Genomic DNA, 19,104 nt, shown 5'->3' with positions numbered 1-19,104 from the left:
AACCTTATTCTACTCGATATAAGGTACTTCATTATTTAAAAGTTTTCTCAAGGAGATGTTTCCTAGATAGCAAGTTCACAAATTTTTTTCAAAGAAATAAATAAAGATATCAATATAAGGTTTTAGCCATATTATCTATCATTGTTTCCAGTACAAACAATTTTTATACTGAAAATATCTTTACTCATTTATACTGGAAATATCTTTACTCATTTCGGAAAAAATATTCGTAAAAACCTTCTATTTCTCGACTAAGCCCTCAAAAAAGCCAGCATATTAAAAAATGCAAATATTCTCGATTCTTTTGTGGAAATCAAATGTTTCACGACTCCAAGATCAATAGATACAAAAGTTTCAACCATTTCCGTCCATTTCAGGCATCCAATGAAGTCGACCTGATTCAAAGATATTTATTGAATCGAGCAGTTAAAGAGACTGTTTTCAATTTTGTTTTACAGAGATAATTTCAAACGTACGCTCAACCGAGAAGGACTGAAAACCTTGCGTTTCTACGACAAGAATACACAAGAAACTTGAAGTGCAAGTTACAGTGCTGAGGTTTGTAAAATATGCCTCATCAGAGGGCTAGCTGTGTTCTTGATCGATCGACTCGTGCGACGCATTGTCGATCTTGGACGTTTGCATCGCGGCTGGGTTCTCCTCAGTCCGTATTATAGGCTCGCCGTCGAGCTTCTCCAAAGTCGGTAAACGTCGCGCGACCTCGCTCCTCCATTGCTCCACCTGCAAGTTCCATCGAGCAAACATCAGTCGAAGTTTCGCCGAATATTTACCGAGAAATACCGATGATCACACTGCAATACCTCGAGACTCTCGTAGAGCGGATTACCGACGAACAGCAAATCCCTGATATTCTGAAGTTCCTGCAGGCGCATTAATTCATTCCATTCTCGCACCAGATTGTTCGACATGTAGAGTACACGGAGGTTTTTCATCGCTTGAATGCCCTTCATCTTTTCAATGCAATTGTAGGAGATCCAGAGCTCCTCGAGAGTGTCGCCCAAAGCCTCAAGACCGGCAAAGCTCTTGATTAAATTGCGACCTAGCGAGAGAATCTTCAAGCTTTTCAGAGATCCGACACCTACGGGAAAAGACGAAACGTCAATAGACTGAAAATTAATTTAAATATATAAAATAGTGTGTTAACAATAATAATTTCTCACTTCATTATTCCTATAAAGCACAAATCTTCAAAGGACGTTCTAAAGACGTTCTAAGGACATTCATACATCCTAAGAACGTCCCAAAATATTCTCTGAAGATTTAGTGCTATCTGAGTTACATGTATTCTATATTTCACATTATGATTATAGATATGATTACAATTAGAGAAAAAATACCTAAAAATTTATTTAGTGAGTACTAACAGCATATTTACTTAAATCTAAATTCTTTTATTTATATAGAATAAATAATTACTTTCTTAAAAACTAAGGTTTTTCCTAAGACTTTGAGAAGATATTTTCCTATTTGGAAAATATTTGATATTTTCCTATATGAAAAATATTTGATATCAGCGTAAGTAAATATGTTGTTAGTACTCGCCAAATAAATATTTACTATTCTTTAGGTATTTTTAAAAGAAAATGAGCAGGAAGATAATATATAAAAATAAATGCGAAAATATTAGAAAAATGTAGGGCCGAGTCTTAACGTGAGAAAGTGGGTTCTCGGGTAAGTTAATCCGAAGAAATCGTGTGTTTGATATTACATTAAAAATAATTATCCTTTCGAAAATAAAGTATAAATTACACGCCAAGACCCGCGACACTCTTACTGACTGTTCCATGCTTTAATAAATATTACATTGCGCCTGCAGTAGAATTTAATATATCGTAAGCGGAATTTATCGATATAAATGACCCAATAATAATCATTACAAATTACACGATGTCATTTATCGTCACGGAGAGTACAACGTTAATTATAATCGCGAGCTATATAGGCGACAATAATTGAAGACATTAACGCGCTCGTACATTACATTCGTAATGACGTGAAATTTATAATCATGTTCGTATCGCAATTGCGTCGCGTTACTGAGACAACCGGCCGTCTGTACATGCATTATGCATCCGGCAGTTGACACGAAGCCGAATATGCATCGGTTCCGATGTGCCGCCATCTAAAATGTCACGTAATTTACATAAATCGATCGATTCGCGATTAAACGTTGTTTCATCGATACGAGAGCAGGATACGACAGGAACATATTAAAAGAGGACAAAAAGAGTACTATTTGTGCATTTGAACGTCGAGCGCGTATTCGTTAAGGCGTAAAAAATTGCAACTAACATACAGTTGCAATATATATTGCAATTAGCATCATTTAACGATGGAAAGTAAATTATAAGGACTATGTTTACCGCGCGAGACGCACGCACGTTTAAATAAAACGCACTAGGGGGTTCGGTTTAACATCGTGATGATAAATTCAGGTTATATCAACACGGAGAAAAATAATTTACTGGCCCAGCAAATTTTCTGCTAGTCTAGCAAAATCTTTTCGTTATTATATGGACAGCAAAAAGATTTGCTAAGAGTACTAATCACTATTTGCTGGATATAATTTGCTGAATCTACAAATTATTTTGCTTTAAGAACCATGATGGATTTATATAAGCAGTTGCAGTTTCGTTCCGATAGCAAATAAATTTGTTAAAGATACATTGTTTCGCATCAATAGCAAATTAACGTGATTCTTAGGACAAATACACTCAACAAATTTTTTCTATTCTGGCAACGAAACTACTTTCGCTCTGATAACGAATAATTTGTAAAATTAGTTGCGTCTACTAAATTTTTTTGATATCACGACTACGAATATTCAGTAGCAACGACGATTTTGCTAAAAGAGCAAAGTTATTTTTCTCCATGAACGAGAGCTCTCCGTATAATCAATCTTTAATCAAACGAAACGAATTCGCTCGTATTTACGTGGGCGAGTTATTTCTCTTCCGATCGACGATGTGTGTCCACTTGTTAAAAGCAACATCCAGGAAGAGAATTCTAGTTGCAGGCTGTTATTGCCTGTAATCCCATACGCTCCAAGCTTTACTGAGAGAGTATCTCTCTTGTAATGAAATAGACTGTAAATCTACTGGAAAATCGACTGGATATATTATTCTAACTTTATTTTCTTTTAATCAAGAGAGATATGTTTACTCGAAACAGAAAGCACTTTTACTCGAAGAAATTTCTATTAAGAGCAAGACTTATGAAAAGACTTATGAAATTCCTTCAGATTCAAGAATATTGTGCTTAGAATAATTTCCTTTTGATTTTAGAAAAATCCTCTTCAGGCCGTATCAGCCTACACGGAGAAAAATAATTTTGCTCTTTTAGCAAAATCGTCGTTGCTACTGTATATTCGTAGTGACATCAAAAAAATTTAATTGACATAACTAATTTTACAAATTATTCGTTATCAGAGCAGAAGTAGTTTCAGTTGTCAGGATAGAAAAAATTTGTTGAGTGTATTTGTCCTAAGAATCATTTTAATTTGCTATTGATGCAAAATAATGTATCTTTAGCAATTTATTTGCTATCGGAGCAAAACTGCAACTGCTTATATAAATCCATCTTCTTATAGCAAAATAATTAGATTCAGCAAATTATATCCAGTAAATAGTGATTAGCACTCTTAGCAAATCTTTTTGCTATCCATATAATAACGAAAAGATTTTGCTAGACCAACAGAAGATTTGCTAGGCCAGCAAATTATTTTTCTCCGCTCGATCCTCTGAATAGAGGACTTTATCGAAATCCCTTACGATTCAGAAGACTCCGCAAAGAATGAGACTGTATTTTTTGAGGTGAGCGATGATGACTACGCGCTTTTCGGCGGTAGGAATTGCAAGGCGCGAATTCCTACCTGCGATTTTCTCGACCATGTTTGTCGACAGGGAGAGTTTCTCGCAGCTCGCCAGCACAGCCAACGCATTGTCCATCCTTTCAATCGGCGGCCATTGAAAGCCTATAATCACCTCCGTCGCCTTAGCCGCCTCCTGCTCGTTCTCCTCTTCCCATCGTCGAATGGCTTCCTTGCAAGTGGTCGGTTTAGTCGCCATGGACAGATCACAACGTTTCTTCTTGCAACATCGAAAAGGGACTTCCGAAAAATATATCTAGAATATTTCTTGCGTGCGCGTAACACACGCACGAAATATGAGAGAGAGAAATACTCGGCGACACATTGCGCTGATATTTCGGCACGTGGACGTTACCGGGGATAATGCGGGAAATAACTGCAAGAATGTTATCATAGTTAATACTCCATGTATAATATTGGGTTTGTGAAATTCGAAATAACAAGTCTAAAGAGCCTGAGGAAATTTCAAAATAGCGCAAATCATCTTGCAGATTTCGATTTTATTGCGCCACTATTTTACAGCTGAGATTTTTATATCTCTGGAAAAAGATATGTAAGAAAACATTTATTTTCAACAAAGTTATAGCAGTTCAAAGCTGCTCGGACATGTCTGATTTTGTATGTCTCAAAAAGTATTGTCGTACGCAAAGGATTAATAGCAACGAGGTGCTTTGTTAGTCAAACGAATCGATGGTCAAAGTGGCACGCGATGAGACGCTAATTGCGAGAGCAATTAAGGATGTATTGTTCGCATAGGCCCTGTAAAAAGTGACTGAAAATTATAAATATTCCAATATTATTACCTCCAATATAGATTATCTCCCAATTCCTTTAAGATCTGCTCATTATTTTTGGGACAAGAGCAATACACTCCATGAAGCAAGCGACTTCGGCTTCAGAGTATATTTTCCTTACAGTATCTGCCTCTGTCGTCCCGCACGCGCAGCAATTAGCAAAATTGAGTATATACTTGTGTCATTGCGCAACGCGTGTTAGATAACACGCTGGCGAGACGTCAAGGAGCGCGGAAGCGTTCCGTTCCGCGAGCGTCTCAAAGGGCAGCTCGTGCACGAGGTGACACGTGCGCCTCTCCACGTGTGTGCGTTACGTCGTTGTACGCATAAATATATTTCAACTCGCTTACATATATATACATGTACACTTTGTACACTTGATATATATAACCACCTTATATATACGTGAATAAACAACGCGGCCAGCTTCCCTCCTTCTCTTCACACCGACGCGGCAAGGCGCTCCCTCGAGCTACGCAACCCCGACTCGACCAGCTCGGACGACCGGTCGGCTATACCTTCTGGACGCATCTTTCCAGCACTGCTGCAGAATCGGCTAGGTTCACGTGTCGTTACCACGCACTCTCCGGGGTTACCAGGACTGTTTAGCTCGGTCGCATGGCAAACTGCCACACGGAAAGAGAGGCCGACGATATCTGGCAGCCGGCGAAATAATCGATTCGCAAAGCGCATGCGTCCCAAGCGGATATTTATTAACCAAGCGTCGCGATAGATAGATAGATAGATAGATAGATAGATGGATAGACGATGATAGATTTACGATAAATATCGGCTGTCGGAGGGGAACAGAAGAAGCAGAAAAAGGAACAACAGCTCGGATCCCCTCCTCTGGGAAAAATTACGCACGCTCGGCGCGTGCGATCGATGATGCAATGATGTGTGTTAATTTCTAATTCTATCCGTGGAAGAGACGCTCTCCAACCGGTGCAGATGATGATTAATGCGGAAGCGGCGAATCTGCACATGATTGATTTTTATCACGTGCATACATACAGTTCGCGCATACAAACAGAGCGTGCCGAGATCACCGACGTGCTGCGAGAGACCTTTCGGCGACTCCAATCGATCCAACTTGATCTTCTCTTGGAGGAAATCCAGGGAATCTACTCGCGCCAATTTCCCAATGCCCGACAGTGAAGATTACAGTAATGATTACAGTAGAAATGAAAATTTCGAAATTGGATACATTGAGAAAAAAAATATTTAAAAATTTATAAGTATTTAGTAGATGAGTATCATTAACATACTTAAATTAAAATTCTCTTCATCTAAACCGACTATTGTTTACTTAAATCGAGTAAACAATACTCATTTTAAATGAAAAGAATTTTAATTTAAGTAAATATGTTAATTTTTAGGTATTTTTTGCTCTGTGTAGGATTTTCCTTTTCTTATCTTTCCTTCGTCGCGCTGAAGAGACTCGCTTTGTCTTCGATTCTTTCTGGGGAAGGAATGAACGCTACGATATTTTATTTCGAGGAACGAGTTAGAGACAGGAATTTATTTATCGCGCTTTTCTCATCAATCAAACCGCGAATACGTGTAAATCGACGGCCCTGTAAAATCCGCGTATCGACGAGTTGCACGGACGTTGACGAGCGGCACGGTTCGTCTCCTCCCGCGAGAAGAAGTTTCTTCCTGCTTTCTTCTTTTCCTTTTCTTCTGACATACACCGAGACAAAATTCCGAGGCTGACGAGCCTCCCTTTCGCAAGTGATCGTCGATGATGTCGGATTGCAGCAGCGGGCATTTTTCTCAGCATTTTATTAACCAAAGGACTGGCAGTATTGTCACGTCACGTATTACAGCGAGTAAACACAATGACACTTTAACACTAAGTTACATCCACAGCTTTTTTTGGGAGACGCTAATGACACGGATGGAGAACGATCGGAGATTTATCGGCGGCGTAACTCTTACGACACGCAGGAAAACGTAAGGGGGGTAAGACTTTTGAGCAATAAGAAAATTGACCAGTCACAATCGATTATTCTCGAATCGTGAGGAGAATGATCGACTGTGGTTGGTCAAATCGTTTACTGCTAAGTTTTACTGCTTGCTCAGACATGAAGAAAAGAAGAAACCAGTAAGAGTCCATGCAAGATGTCGACTGCAAAATTTCTACACTGGGAAGAATGACGACCGAGACATTCGATTGACTTCTCGAGACGCTTAATGCCCTTTTTCTTCTTGGTTCATTTGTGGATATAGTATATTTCACAATTGACATCTTGTTGTGGGATTTTATTGACTTTTGTTATCTGTTTTTGATTTGAGAGTCTGATAATTTATTCAATAATTTATTTATTTTTACTATTTATGTTTTTTCTGTGTGCTTCCAGCCTTATAATTGTGAAACAGTCCTCGGGAATCTCGGACACAGGTGTATACAGGTATACACTTGGAACACTTCTCACCTTGCTTGTCTCACCTTTTCTTATCTCTCTTTCTCTGTCTCTCTTCCTCCCTCACTTCAATCTGCGAAAGCGGAAGGGCTCGTGCAACTTCGCGCGATTTCCGACTTGCAAGTTACGCCACCGCGAGTGTGTGTATGCGTGTATGTGTGTGTTATGTGTGACGACGACGCGGCGATCTCGCGGGTCAACATGACAGAAATCAACACAACGAATACAAATGTGTCGGTAATATAATATATGTATAATAATAAAAATTATTACACAGAGAGTGCGATACTCACAAAAAATACTTCTACACCAAGTTAGCTTAAATTACAAAAATACGCAAAGGCACTTAGTAACAATCTTGAGTTTCTCGTTGAGAGACATTCTTACGAAAGAAAATCGTGGAGAACTGAAGAGAAGATTTGTCGCGCTGTCTTATCAGAGATCCTTATACTCTGATCGTCGGTCGTTCCTACCAACGACGACGATGACGATGACAACGATTACGAAGAATGCCGGAAGAAACTCCCAAATCTTTCGTTTCCCTTTTTTCTTTCTTGTTTTTTATCGGCTTCCTTATTCGACTCGTAAGGACACCTTTCAGAATGTTGAATGTCAGAACGTCGAACGAGAGAGGTCTCGTGTTAATCTGAAGTCTGAATCTTTTCCTCGTACACATATATAGCCGTTGAAGGATGAAAAAATGGAAGAAAGGTTGCAGAGTCATCGCACGTCATCGACGCGCATTGTTCCCGTTCACGTGGGTGTTCACGCGGATTATTAAGTTCTTCGCGGCTTCTCTAATTTCATCTCGCGCTAACTGTTATATAGAATTCGCTGAGAGAGATGTACACAAGCATAGAGATCGCGAAAAATAGATAACTTCCTATAGATATACTCTCCTTAAAGACTCGAAAAGGATATATCTTTGTACGAGACTATAGTTTTAGACACATACGTCACACTACGATGCTCGTTCGTTCGCAACGAGGAAGACACGCAAAACGTGGTGGATTTCATTTCCGCCGCGGCGGGATGTTGCATACAAAATGCCGCAATCAATTAATCGCGCGTTACTCACTGATGACACTTGATTGATGTGAGAAATGCGACTGCGAAGTACAAGTACAAAATAATCCTGCATGACGAAGAAATTCACGCGAATTGGAAAATCTAATTTCCAGAGGGAAAGCAAATTAGTCGATACTCGCAGTTCTATTGTGAAACTTTTTACATGTATAAAAAACTGGATTAAGGTGAGCCTATAAAACCCTTATTCACAGTCGTTACTTGAAATTTGCCTCACGTGAGATATACAGAAGTGAATTCAGGTGTCAATTATTTAATAATTCTTTATTAACAGAACAAGATAATCTCTCTAAAGTTACAAGAACTGCAAAAAAGAGAAAAATGAGAACGAAAATTATTAAAGCATTTACCAAAAAATAAGCAGATTTAGACCAAGTAGGTTTTGTTATAATAACCTTAAAAACTTATTAATAATAAAATAATAATAATTACTTACAAACTCGTCTCACACGTGAAATATTCAGATTTGAGCTTAGAGTCCAAAGTTTCTGGGTTAAGTCTCTGAGTTTTTTATGTGAGTCATACATGCGATATCATGTTTGTCATGCTGGGATTCATCTGAAAAACTCATCAATCTGACTCTAAATTCAGATCTGGCTACTTCATTTGGGACGAATTTCCAAGTAACGACTATTAATAGCTTCAGAATCCGATCCGCGTTCGTCAGCTGTGTCATATGACACACGCGGCCTCGTATTGATAATCTCGATTCGACTGAGAAATCCGCATCCAAACTTTGAAGTCGAGTACGAGTGTCTCACGTGCGACACGAAGTTTCAAGTGTGACGGCTATTAATACGGGCCTAAGTCTCGATAACAACCAAAGTACTATTTAAATAGCGCGCAAGAATATATAACACGTGTTTACTCTTCGCGAAGTGCACGCGGAGTATTTCTCCTAACCGAAATAGACACGTTAAATGGCAGAGTAACGATTTTTCTACGAACGGGAGAAACTTAATGTCAAGTAACATTGGCGTTATTGCAGACTGTCGGACCGTAACGCGATAACGCACTACAGGAAGTTGATTGGAGCGCGAGAAATTAATGGCATTTTGCGATTACGAGCCAATTTAACGGGAATAGCGGCGGTATTTTGTTTGCGACAGCATAATGCCGCCACGTGGTGGAATCGACACTTGTCAACGGGGATTAGAGGAGTATACGTGATGTGTGCGGGTGTGTGTATATCTGTGTTGTGTGTCTGTATGTGTATATGTGTGTATAGATCATGCATTGCACGTGAGTAATAATACGCTCTTACACGTAATTTTTTCTTTTTCTTTTTTTTTCATTTTTCTTTCGCGTATATATATGTACATGTACATACTAGATAAAAAGATTAAGTAATTGGTCTTATTATACAGTAGTAAGGTCATACATCTTAATGGCGACTAGGTTCATGCCATGGTCCAGTTTAATTCCCCCCCCTCCCCCCTATATCGTCATGATCAATTTGAACTTTTTGATTGCATTATTCAGCGTCGTATATATATATATATATCGTATGATTCCACGGCGCCGTGCGGAAGTGACGTGTAGAACGCCGGTCGTGTCGCCGTGCTCGTTCCTCGTGTAGTCTATATATATCTATATATATATGGAGCACCTAAGAAAATATAATCTCATCTTTGAAGGAATTCTCCTGAGTCCTAAAGGCATAAAACTCCAATTTTTTTAAGTATTAAGTTCTACATCAGGGATTACACTAGAGGATACAAAAATATTTTTCTCAGAATTCTTAATTCTGTTTATATTTAGCAGCGCAATCAGACTTCAAAAATGCTAAGAAAAAATTTCTATGTATTAATCAATAGTCCAACATGCTGGACATGTGATTTCACACATTTCGAGTATAAAGAGAGACAGATTATAGATTTGGAAAAGTATCCAATTGACTGAACATTAGGTCTGAGGAAGTTAAATATAGCCTCAAGACGATGCTTTTAAAGCCAAAAGAAAGACTCTAATTGCAAAATGTAATTATTTTCCGTAATTTCAAATTCTAAGCGAAAACTTTTACCAAAAAAGTATTCCTCTCCTGATGAAGTGGAAATATTAGTCGGAAATCTATTATATATTGTTTTAACTTTTTTTTAAATTAATATTTGAATTGAATTGTTGAATTTGAGTTGAATTGAATTGAATATTTTCTTTGAATATGTTTACTTGAAGCGGAATGTTCTCTTATTAGGAGAAATTTCTATCAAAAAAGAGAACAAAAACTTTAAATATGAAAGACAAAAATCCTCTAAGAATATAGTGAACGAAATATTTTCCCCTTGGTTTTAAAAGAATTCTCTTGAAGCTATATGTGTGAGAGGATTTCACTGAGAATGAGATTATATTTTCTCGGATGAACACCGGCGAAAAACGCGCGACACTTCGTCGCCGATTACCTGTTTGCGGATGAAATTCATTCAACTCCTTCAGTCCCGAATAACTCTGAAAAGAGAATCCGCACGCGAAGTACACTCGAGCGACGTCTCCAACGGACATCACGAGTGGATCGGACATCCAAAATCGGCAAATATTTTAATGAACAATTTAACGATGCTACTTGAAATATTAAATGAGACGAGAATCGAACAGTTTTCGCGCGCGGGTAAAGCCACGCCGGAAGAAAGTTGCCGATAAATGGCGCTTCGGGACCGTAAAGGTTAATCGTTTCTCGCCGGGTAATTATTCCAGCCTCAGCAGACAGGCGCGTGGAATTGAGCTCTCGATATCCCCTCTGCATCTCCTCCCCACGCCTCGTTAACCAGCGTTTTTTCACTAATTGGCACTTCGTTCGCCCGACGCCGCTACTTGTGGTCCGTTTTGGTCCTCGGACCGCTCTCGTCCTCCAGACAGGATAACGAGGTATTCTCGTTGAGCCTTAAGCGACTTCAATTACGAGAATTCGGCGTTCAGTTTGACAAGCCATTCGTCGACTCGTCATCCATCGCGCTATTACACGAGCTACCATTCTCGCGACTCTGACTAATCTTGCTCGATCGACGCGCAGAAATTTCTTCATTCGTTCTTTCTTTCTTTCTTTCTTTCTTCCTTCGGAGACGTTTTACGACGGAACCTCCTCCGATTGGGGAGAGAAGGCCCCTCGAATCGTACTTACGTCCCGAAGAGCAGAGGTCGGAGACGGCCCGACGACTTCCGGCGATCGCGTCGACTTAAAGTACGTGGAGGTTCTCGCAGTTCTTGAACTTGCTGTCCTCCTTGCCGAACAACCAGGTCAACATCTGCCTGGCCTTCATGCTGGCGCGCACCACGCCCCTGGATTTGTACCAGTGAGCGCTGCCCTCGCTGCCACTGCCGCTGTTTCGATTGTCCAGCTGACCCTGGACCACCTTCAAGCGGATCTGATTCAGTATGCCGACCAGGAGGTCGTCGACGTTGTGGTTGATGCCTACCGACACCTCGACGAACTTGGCGCGGTACGTGCAAGCCAGGCATTTCCCGTCTGCAACGCACGAATGTGATAACGGACGCTTAAGCCTAATCTACAATGTGCTCTTTGCGTTCTATTTCTTGTTTTCTGTCTTTTTCTGACTTAAAGCCTAATCTACAATGTGCTCCTTGCGTTCTGTTTCTTGTTTTCTGTTTTTTTCTGGCTTAAAACTTAAGCCTACAATATGCTCTTTGCTTCCTGCTTCTTTCTCTTTATCTCTTTCTGACTCAAACCTTAAAGCCTGATCTACAATATGCTCTTTACGTTTTGTTTCTTGTCTTCTATCTTTTTCTGGCTTAAAACTTAAGCCTACAATATGCTCTTTGCTTCCTGCTTCTTTCTCTTTATCTCTTTCTGACTCAACCTTAAGCTTTAAGCCAGAAAAAGATAGAAGACAAGAAACAGAACGCGTATTGTACAACAAAGAGCATATTGTAGATCAGGCTTTAAGGTTTGAGTCAGAAAGAGATAAAGAGAAAGAAGCAAGAAGCAAAGAACACATTGTAGATCAAGCTTAAGAGTCACGCTTAGGATCTCCGCACAAGAACATCCGTAACATATTAAGTTTACGGATTTCGTTGTGCTTTGACTTAAGTTTAATTTTACGTACAGGTATGACCATTGCATTGTCAGTACTTAACGTAACGTAACGTGTTACGGATAGTCTTGTGCACAGGCTCTTAGGATACGGATACTCGAAAACGTATACTTTTGAGTGGATATTTTTAATTCTCTATTCAAAACCATATCTTAATCCTTTGCAACACTACTCTTAGGATACGGATATTCGAAAACGTATACTTTTGAATGGATATTTTTAATTCTCTATGATATTCAAAACCATATCTTAATCTTTTGCAACACTACGTTGCTTTGAACTTATACTTGTGGTCTTCGAGTCTCAATTGTTTAAAACCTGTTAGTTTTTATCAACGTGAAGTACTTTACTCTCCGATAATTTTGAATTCAACACAGCTCAAAGTATGATGATCAAATATAACGAACTTATTTTAAAAAATAATTTATTGATAAATTATAAAACAGATATCCCAAGGTGCAACTTGTGGTTCTCGAGTCTCAATTGTTTGAAATTCGTTAGTTTTTATCAACAGAATGTAGTACTTCTTTTCCGAAAATTTTACACTTTTCAAAGTAAGTATGATGATCAAATACAGCGGGCTTATTTTTACCTAGAGGAATACTTGAGATACACTCTGTCGTTTCAACCGAACAATCGATTCTGTAGAGTGTCATAAAACCGCCTAACCATGAGGAGGTATAGATATACGTAAAAAAGAGAGATGGCCTGTCTCTTACCTTGCGGCGAGACCACTCTGGAGCGAACCAAATCGACCTTGTTGCCGACCAGAATAGCCGGTCTACCACGAAGAACATCTTGATCGTGTAGTCGGGCGAGATACTCCTCGGCCCTTTGAAAGGACGCCTTGTCGATCACCGAGTACATCACGACGAATGCGTCCGGCAGCGGCATCTTGTCCAATTCGCTCTGCACGAACGAATCACGCTTGTGATTCAGCATTTCGTTCATCCCCCGAAATTCACGCGTTCCGTCGCGAACAGAACGAATGAGCAAACGTTACGTCCCGAGAAATCGTGTTTGAATTGAAAATAGAAAAGTAATTAAAGAAAAAGAGGAAATTGAAAGATACAATCTGTAATAATTTTCCCCCGCCTCTTATCACATCGGTTTAATTCCTTCGCTAAGTAACTTCGTTACTTCGACTTCGTTCTTTCCTGCTCTTCGTTACTTCGGTCTCTAATGAACTCGGTGTATGCTAATTCTTTCGGATGTGCATTTATATTCACGGTGTGCGATTAAAGCCGGCAGTTTATATTAATTTCTCGCGACTAACTCTAATTTCTTTTTATTTCTCACGGAGTATTGTGTAAGGTGCATTAAGTGTACACGTAGAAAATATTGCAGTAAGAATTATAACAAAATCCTTGTGATCTTGGACCATACAGAATAATGATTGAAATTACTATTTAAAAATGTTAAGTACTTAAGACTTCTTATTACAAAATCATTGATACAACTTGAATGTTTTTATATCGTAGTAGACAGCAAGTAGATCAAATTTACTATTTCTGCACTGAGAAGAAATAATTGAAAGTTTACTTGTGGGATATATCAAGTTTATTTGTGTGAAATAAAATTTATTTTTGTGAAATAAAAAAAGCTTACTTTTCTGTGAATGAACTTTATATCTCACTAATAAATTTTCAAGTACTTTTTTCTCAATATAATAAGTAATACTACGATTTTAGTATAATCCAAAACACATTTTAGTATAATCCAAAACAGATTTTAGTATAATACAAAACACATTGTAAGAACAAATATAAATTTAACGTAAATTTACTATAATATTTTCCCCGTGCGTTGTGTTGATCGTGTTGTCTTAAAAAAAAATTTTACTCCTTTTTCATACATAAATAGCAAATTATATAGTACTTGTAATTTTTCCAATAATTGCTCTTACCTTTGGATTGGCGATATTTAAAAATCTAAGCTCGCTCTCTTCTCCGTTCAACATCACAAAAACCGACTGCTCGCTCGGCACATCTGCAATAAGAATAAAAGATGGATAAATTCTACGGACGCTCGTCCTTCAGGAAAGAACTTTTTATGGTAGATCGAATATCGTAAGAAATCTAAAGGGAAATAAAGATAACATAGGCACATAGGCGCGTGTAAATATAATATTCCTAAAAGAATATCAGAGTATATTCCCTGGAAATCGCAAAGTTGCTGCATTACGCTCTCATGAAAAAAAAATGTATATATATATATATATATATATATATATATATATATATATATTATGTACACAAAAATATTAATCCAACTATCCAAACAAGCAGTTCAACGATGGAAATTAACTGTGGCCGCCAACGGACAATCGATTAAACTGACGCCAGTTGCATCGAGGAAATTTATTGAAAAAACACGACTGATTTCATACACGACTGATTTCTTGGTAGTAAAAGTACATCTCACTGCAAAAAACATTTCCGATTTCAAATCAAATGATAAATCTAGCATTTGTTTATTAAAAAAAAAAAACCTCCCTCGAACAACTTAAACAACAAATTTTATTTCTCCTACAGAATAATTAATATTTTTCGTTTTTCTCTCCGCGAAACCTTTCCCACGGTAGATTAGCAGGATGCTTTATCTGCGAGATACTCGATCTCATTTGCTTTTTCCACTTTTAATCGAATGTCGGCTCTCTTTTTTGTCTCCCAGAGTGACGACTCGCGTTTAGTCTCATCGCGCACCTTGCGCTTTTTCTTCCGGACAAAAGAAAGATGGGCAGAAACGAAAAAAAGAAAAGGACAGACACCGTTACGATTTACCGGGCTCATTTATCTTTCTCTCTTTTTCCCTTCTTCTCTCTCTCTCTCTCTCTCTCTCTCTCTCTCTCTTTCTTTCTCTCTTACCAGTCGACGAAACGAACGAGATGGTGGAAAAATAATCAAAGACGCAAATAAAACGCGCTTGAAGGGAAACTACCGGGCCAGGAGAACTCGTTCTCGTCGCGAACGTGCAAAGGAGAAAGAGGGAAAGAAGGAGAGAGTGTGAGAGAAAAAGATAGAAAGAGAAAGAGAGAGAGAGAGAGAACTGGCCGACGTAATCCCATGCGTCTAAATACGTCGCGCAGACCGCCGCACAGCTGTCAAGAGCACCGCCGATTGATTTTGGCCACTGACGAAACGCCGTCAATGACGTCAGGGATTAGACCGGGTGTCGTTGTCCTAACTGATCTTTTTCCGACGGAGATGCAATTTCGCGGTTGCCAACTGCGCTCGCTACGAATAATGAACGTCTCGAAAACGCAGCTATAAAGTCATAGGTTAAGGGGATATTTTGGTTTGGAAAGTCGCAAAAAAAGAATTTTTACAAGAAAACAAAAAAATCGCGTCATGTCAAACTTCATTGATTATAAATTCATTGATTCATTATTGCAGATTATACGTCAATTTTTTTTTAGTAATAACTCAAAAAACTTTACAAAATTTTACAATTGTCTGCAAAATGGTAGAGGAATTTTGTATTCAGTTTCATTGAGTTTTACCTGCACACAACGAGTGAATCAACAATTGTCAGACACAACTGCGTATATACAGATTTTACAGAAATAACGGGGTGTCCCAGTTCTTGCGAGTTTTTAATTTATACACACGTTCTCTGTGCAATTTAGAATTAATTTTTTCTCATCGAAAATATCGAGGGAGCTCACAATTCATGGTGACTTGTCAATTTTTTCTCACGTAACATATATTTTTAAGTAAGGCGCAAAGAAAATAAAATTCTCTCTGTCAAAGTAAAGGCCACCTGAAATTGACAGAGGTAAACAATTTTGTTATCCACTCGGTCGTTCGAAGTTTCGTTCGCTCCACTTTTTCGAGCGTTTGTATCTCAGAAATCCGTCGGCGTTTTCGCTCCTGGGAGCGTTTGAAGAAAGGTTGACTCTGAATCACTCAGAGAGCCTGTCAGCATAAATTAAAGTCGCGCGAACTGGGACACCCTATTTACAGATTTTAAATTTGTCAAAAATAACTCATTTTGCAGGCGACCCGAAGTTTCCAACGCTGCCGAAATCCGACTTCCGAAATCGTGAGTTACCGTATCACGTCGACGTTACCAGACGACAACAGTCGCTCGTCGCGGTGTCGCACGATAAATGCCGACAGCCGCGAGATATTCCCCGAATCGCCGGCGTAAATTCGCGACGTGGAGTCTCGTGCGGCCGGCGGTTGCCAGAAAATGGAGGTCAACGGTCAGACACGGTTGGCTCAGCGGATGTGTGTGCGGCAGTGTCACGCGGAAAACGCGAGGGGAAGAACGACAAAAAGAGAAGTCGAAGTGATACATCTCTCGATCGCTCACTCGAGCAAGGAGAAATCATGATGAGGCTCAACGAAGAAGAATGCGACGCGATACGCAGAACGTCCCACCGGCTGCATCCCTTGTTTTATCGATATTTCTCATCGAATGTTTCCTGATCGGTTACAGAAATTTATTGGTATTTTAATCGGAAATATCCGTTTGTTAATTTCTTCGAATAATTTTTCTCAGTGTGAGATGCTATAACTAGTTGCTCGGTTATACAAGTGAAATGACTGAGAAAAAATACTTGAAAATATTCGTGGGACATAAAGTTTCCTGCGAAATAACATCTATTTCGCTGAAATAAAATTTATCTCTATCGCGCGAATAAATTTTATATCCCTTATCCTTAATAAATAAATAATCAAATATGTTGTTTTCTGTATATTATTTCTACAATCAGCAAAATCTCGCCGAAAAGATCAGTTAATATGTTTATTGTTCCCATTTTCTGTGCTATTTGCAAACGCAGACCGCGTGCATCACATGCATGGCGCATGAAAGCTGTTGATTCCATCGTCGCCAACGCAAAAAATTGGATTTCGCGAGCGTACAACGAATCTGTATGCTACAGACACATTTCATAGTGAAATCTTGCCATCGCTGGTAAAAATCAGCGAGGGACAAGACAGAACAATAAAGCAGAAATATTTTCACTGAAAGTCGGTGAATGTTGATTGATTGTTGGCGAAATATCTCCTCTGTTACTGATTCAACCAATTTTGCTGATTCATCTGAAGAAAGTAGTGAAATGATTATAGTCATTTTAGTGGAAAGCGTTATTATAATGTTTCGGCGACATTAAATCTGTTCTTTTTAGCTGAAATGCCTGAACTGGTGCAATAAGTTAGAATAAAACAAAATATATTTCTCTTACTCTAACTTGTTGCACCAGTATGCACTAGTTCTTTTATTATTAGAACAACAGAGAAATATGATTTTGCGTGAAGCTAAAAATATATATTCCTAATTTTAGTGAAATATTAACTATTTTTGTTCTCTCGGTAGTCCCGAAGCGAAATACGGCCGTGAAGCAAACGAATTAAGACGACTCAAGGCAGATAATTAACGAGAAATCGCGACGACTCGCGCGAAATATTCAAGTGGTGGTGTCATGTGGTTCAGTGAACGAGACGTTTCGCCGGAATACACAACGCGGCCGCGATTCAAAGGCCGCCACTGACAGCACTTTTCAGGGCGCGGCATTTTTCACGTATTTTTCACGGAGCAATTATTCCGATGCCAGCGAGCGAGCGAGCGCGCAAACGAAAAACAACGTGTAAACCTTTCGGTTTTCATGTTAATTTCGCAAACTCCTAAATTCATTTCGATAAATTTCTGAGAGGGGCGAATGACTCGCCCTAAATAAATAGATTTCTCTACATTTTTTTTTAAATTGTATATAATATGCATTTATTTGTCTCAAACAAAAGCTTATAACTTAAAAATCAATTAGAAAAATTCACAAAAATGATCAAAATTTCCTGACAGAATTATTCTAAGAAAATTATTAATGGGATAAACGGCTCATCCCGCTTGGGAATCGAAATGTTAACAACAGGTCAGAAACAGGTTTGATTGACGGGCACGTCCGTGACAGCGGAACATTGTTGCGGTGATAGTTCGAGCTTGTGCAAAATTATGCAGCCCGGAGCGTAAATAAATATCAACGGAAATCGGAGAACGCAAGCGCGCGCCGCGCGAATTTTCATTTCGCGAATTATTGACTTTTCCGGCGGTCTCTGCTGTCGGGATTTACATTCGCTTTTCTAATTATTATTTCCGCGAGGAGAACGACTGCGTAGCTGGACCGACCGCGCTTCGACCGGCGGCAACGCACCATATAAGACTTTAGAGAAGATTTAAGGGGATGCTGGAGTCGATGACGAGCTCGAACAATATCGATAATGCAGAGACGATCGTCACTAACATAATCATCTATCCTTTTCGTATTTCTTGTATATATAGAACTTACATGAATGTGTGTTGCTTTGTTTTACCATATTCAACGGAAAACCTAACCATATATATGTAGAAATTTTTCTGCAAACTTTTTCGATATTTTTAAGCTTCCAAATGCAGATGCGAAAGTGGAGCAATGTTCTTCAAAATTTTTCTGTTTGGAGCATCCACACTTTTAATATATACAAGCTGCGGAACTTTTTGATTAGGCAAATATTAGGCAAATATTACGTTTACTGATAGCTTGAGATTTTACATTAAAAATTTTTTGTTCGTTTTCGTCACATATTGAGCAATATTCCTATTTATTTTTGCACGTATTTTCATTGCGTAAAAGTATTTGTAATTCTGTGTAACCAATACGACGTAAACTTTGCAAAAAAAATATCAGTGTTCTGGTAAAGTTCTGGTATCGGTAAAGCTTTCAGCTTCAGTATCTCCTTAAAGTGAATCAGTGAATAGTCACTGGAATCAGTTGTAAGTATAGCACTAAGCACTTTCAGTGCAACACTTATAACTGCAAATCAGTGTACATTCACTGTTTTCAGTGATGTTTCACTGATTCATTTTAAGAAAGTAAAATT

General features: G+C 38.7%; 1 protein-coding gene across 3 annotated transcripts in view; it reads right to left on the bottom strand.

Annotated features, from left to right (window-relative positions):
* Positions 1–396: 396 nt before the first annotated feature.
* LOC116841696 (GTP-binding protein RAD) overlaps positions 397–19,104 on the bottom strand; it is an 87,214-nt gene continuing 68,506 nt past the window's right edge. For 2 of the 3 annotated variants that reach the window (XM_032809965.1, XM_032809966.1), the window contains 3 exons: positions 14,148–14,230; positions 12,961–13,150; positions 7,344–11,655 (listed from right to left, as the gene is read on the bottom strand). In XM_032809965.1, the coding sequence (XP_032665856.1) occupies positions 11,366–11,655; positions 12,961–13,150; positions 14,148–14,230 (563 nt within the window). In that variant the 3' untranslated portion in view covers positions 7,344–11,365. Of the gene's footprint in view, positions 742–821; positions 1,100–3,892; positions 4,146–7,343; positions 11,656–12,960; positions 13,151–14,147; positions 14,231–19,104 lie in introns of those variants that run through there. The other variant, XM_032809967.1, reaches the window with a different exon arrangement.

This window comes from Odontomachus brunneus, unplaced genomic scaffold (assembly GCF_010583005.1).
Source record: "Odontomachus brunneus isolate Ranch 3 - 2012 unplaced genomic scaffold, Obru_v1 Obru_scaffold_017, whole genome shotgun sequence".
NCBI lineage: Eukaryota > Metazoa > Arthropoda > Insecta > Hymenoptera > Formicidae > Odontomachus > Odontomachus brunneus.
This window is presented reverse-complemented; position numbering and strand designations above follow the sequence as displayed.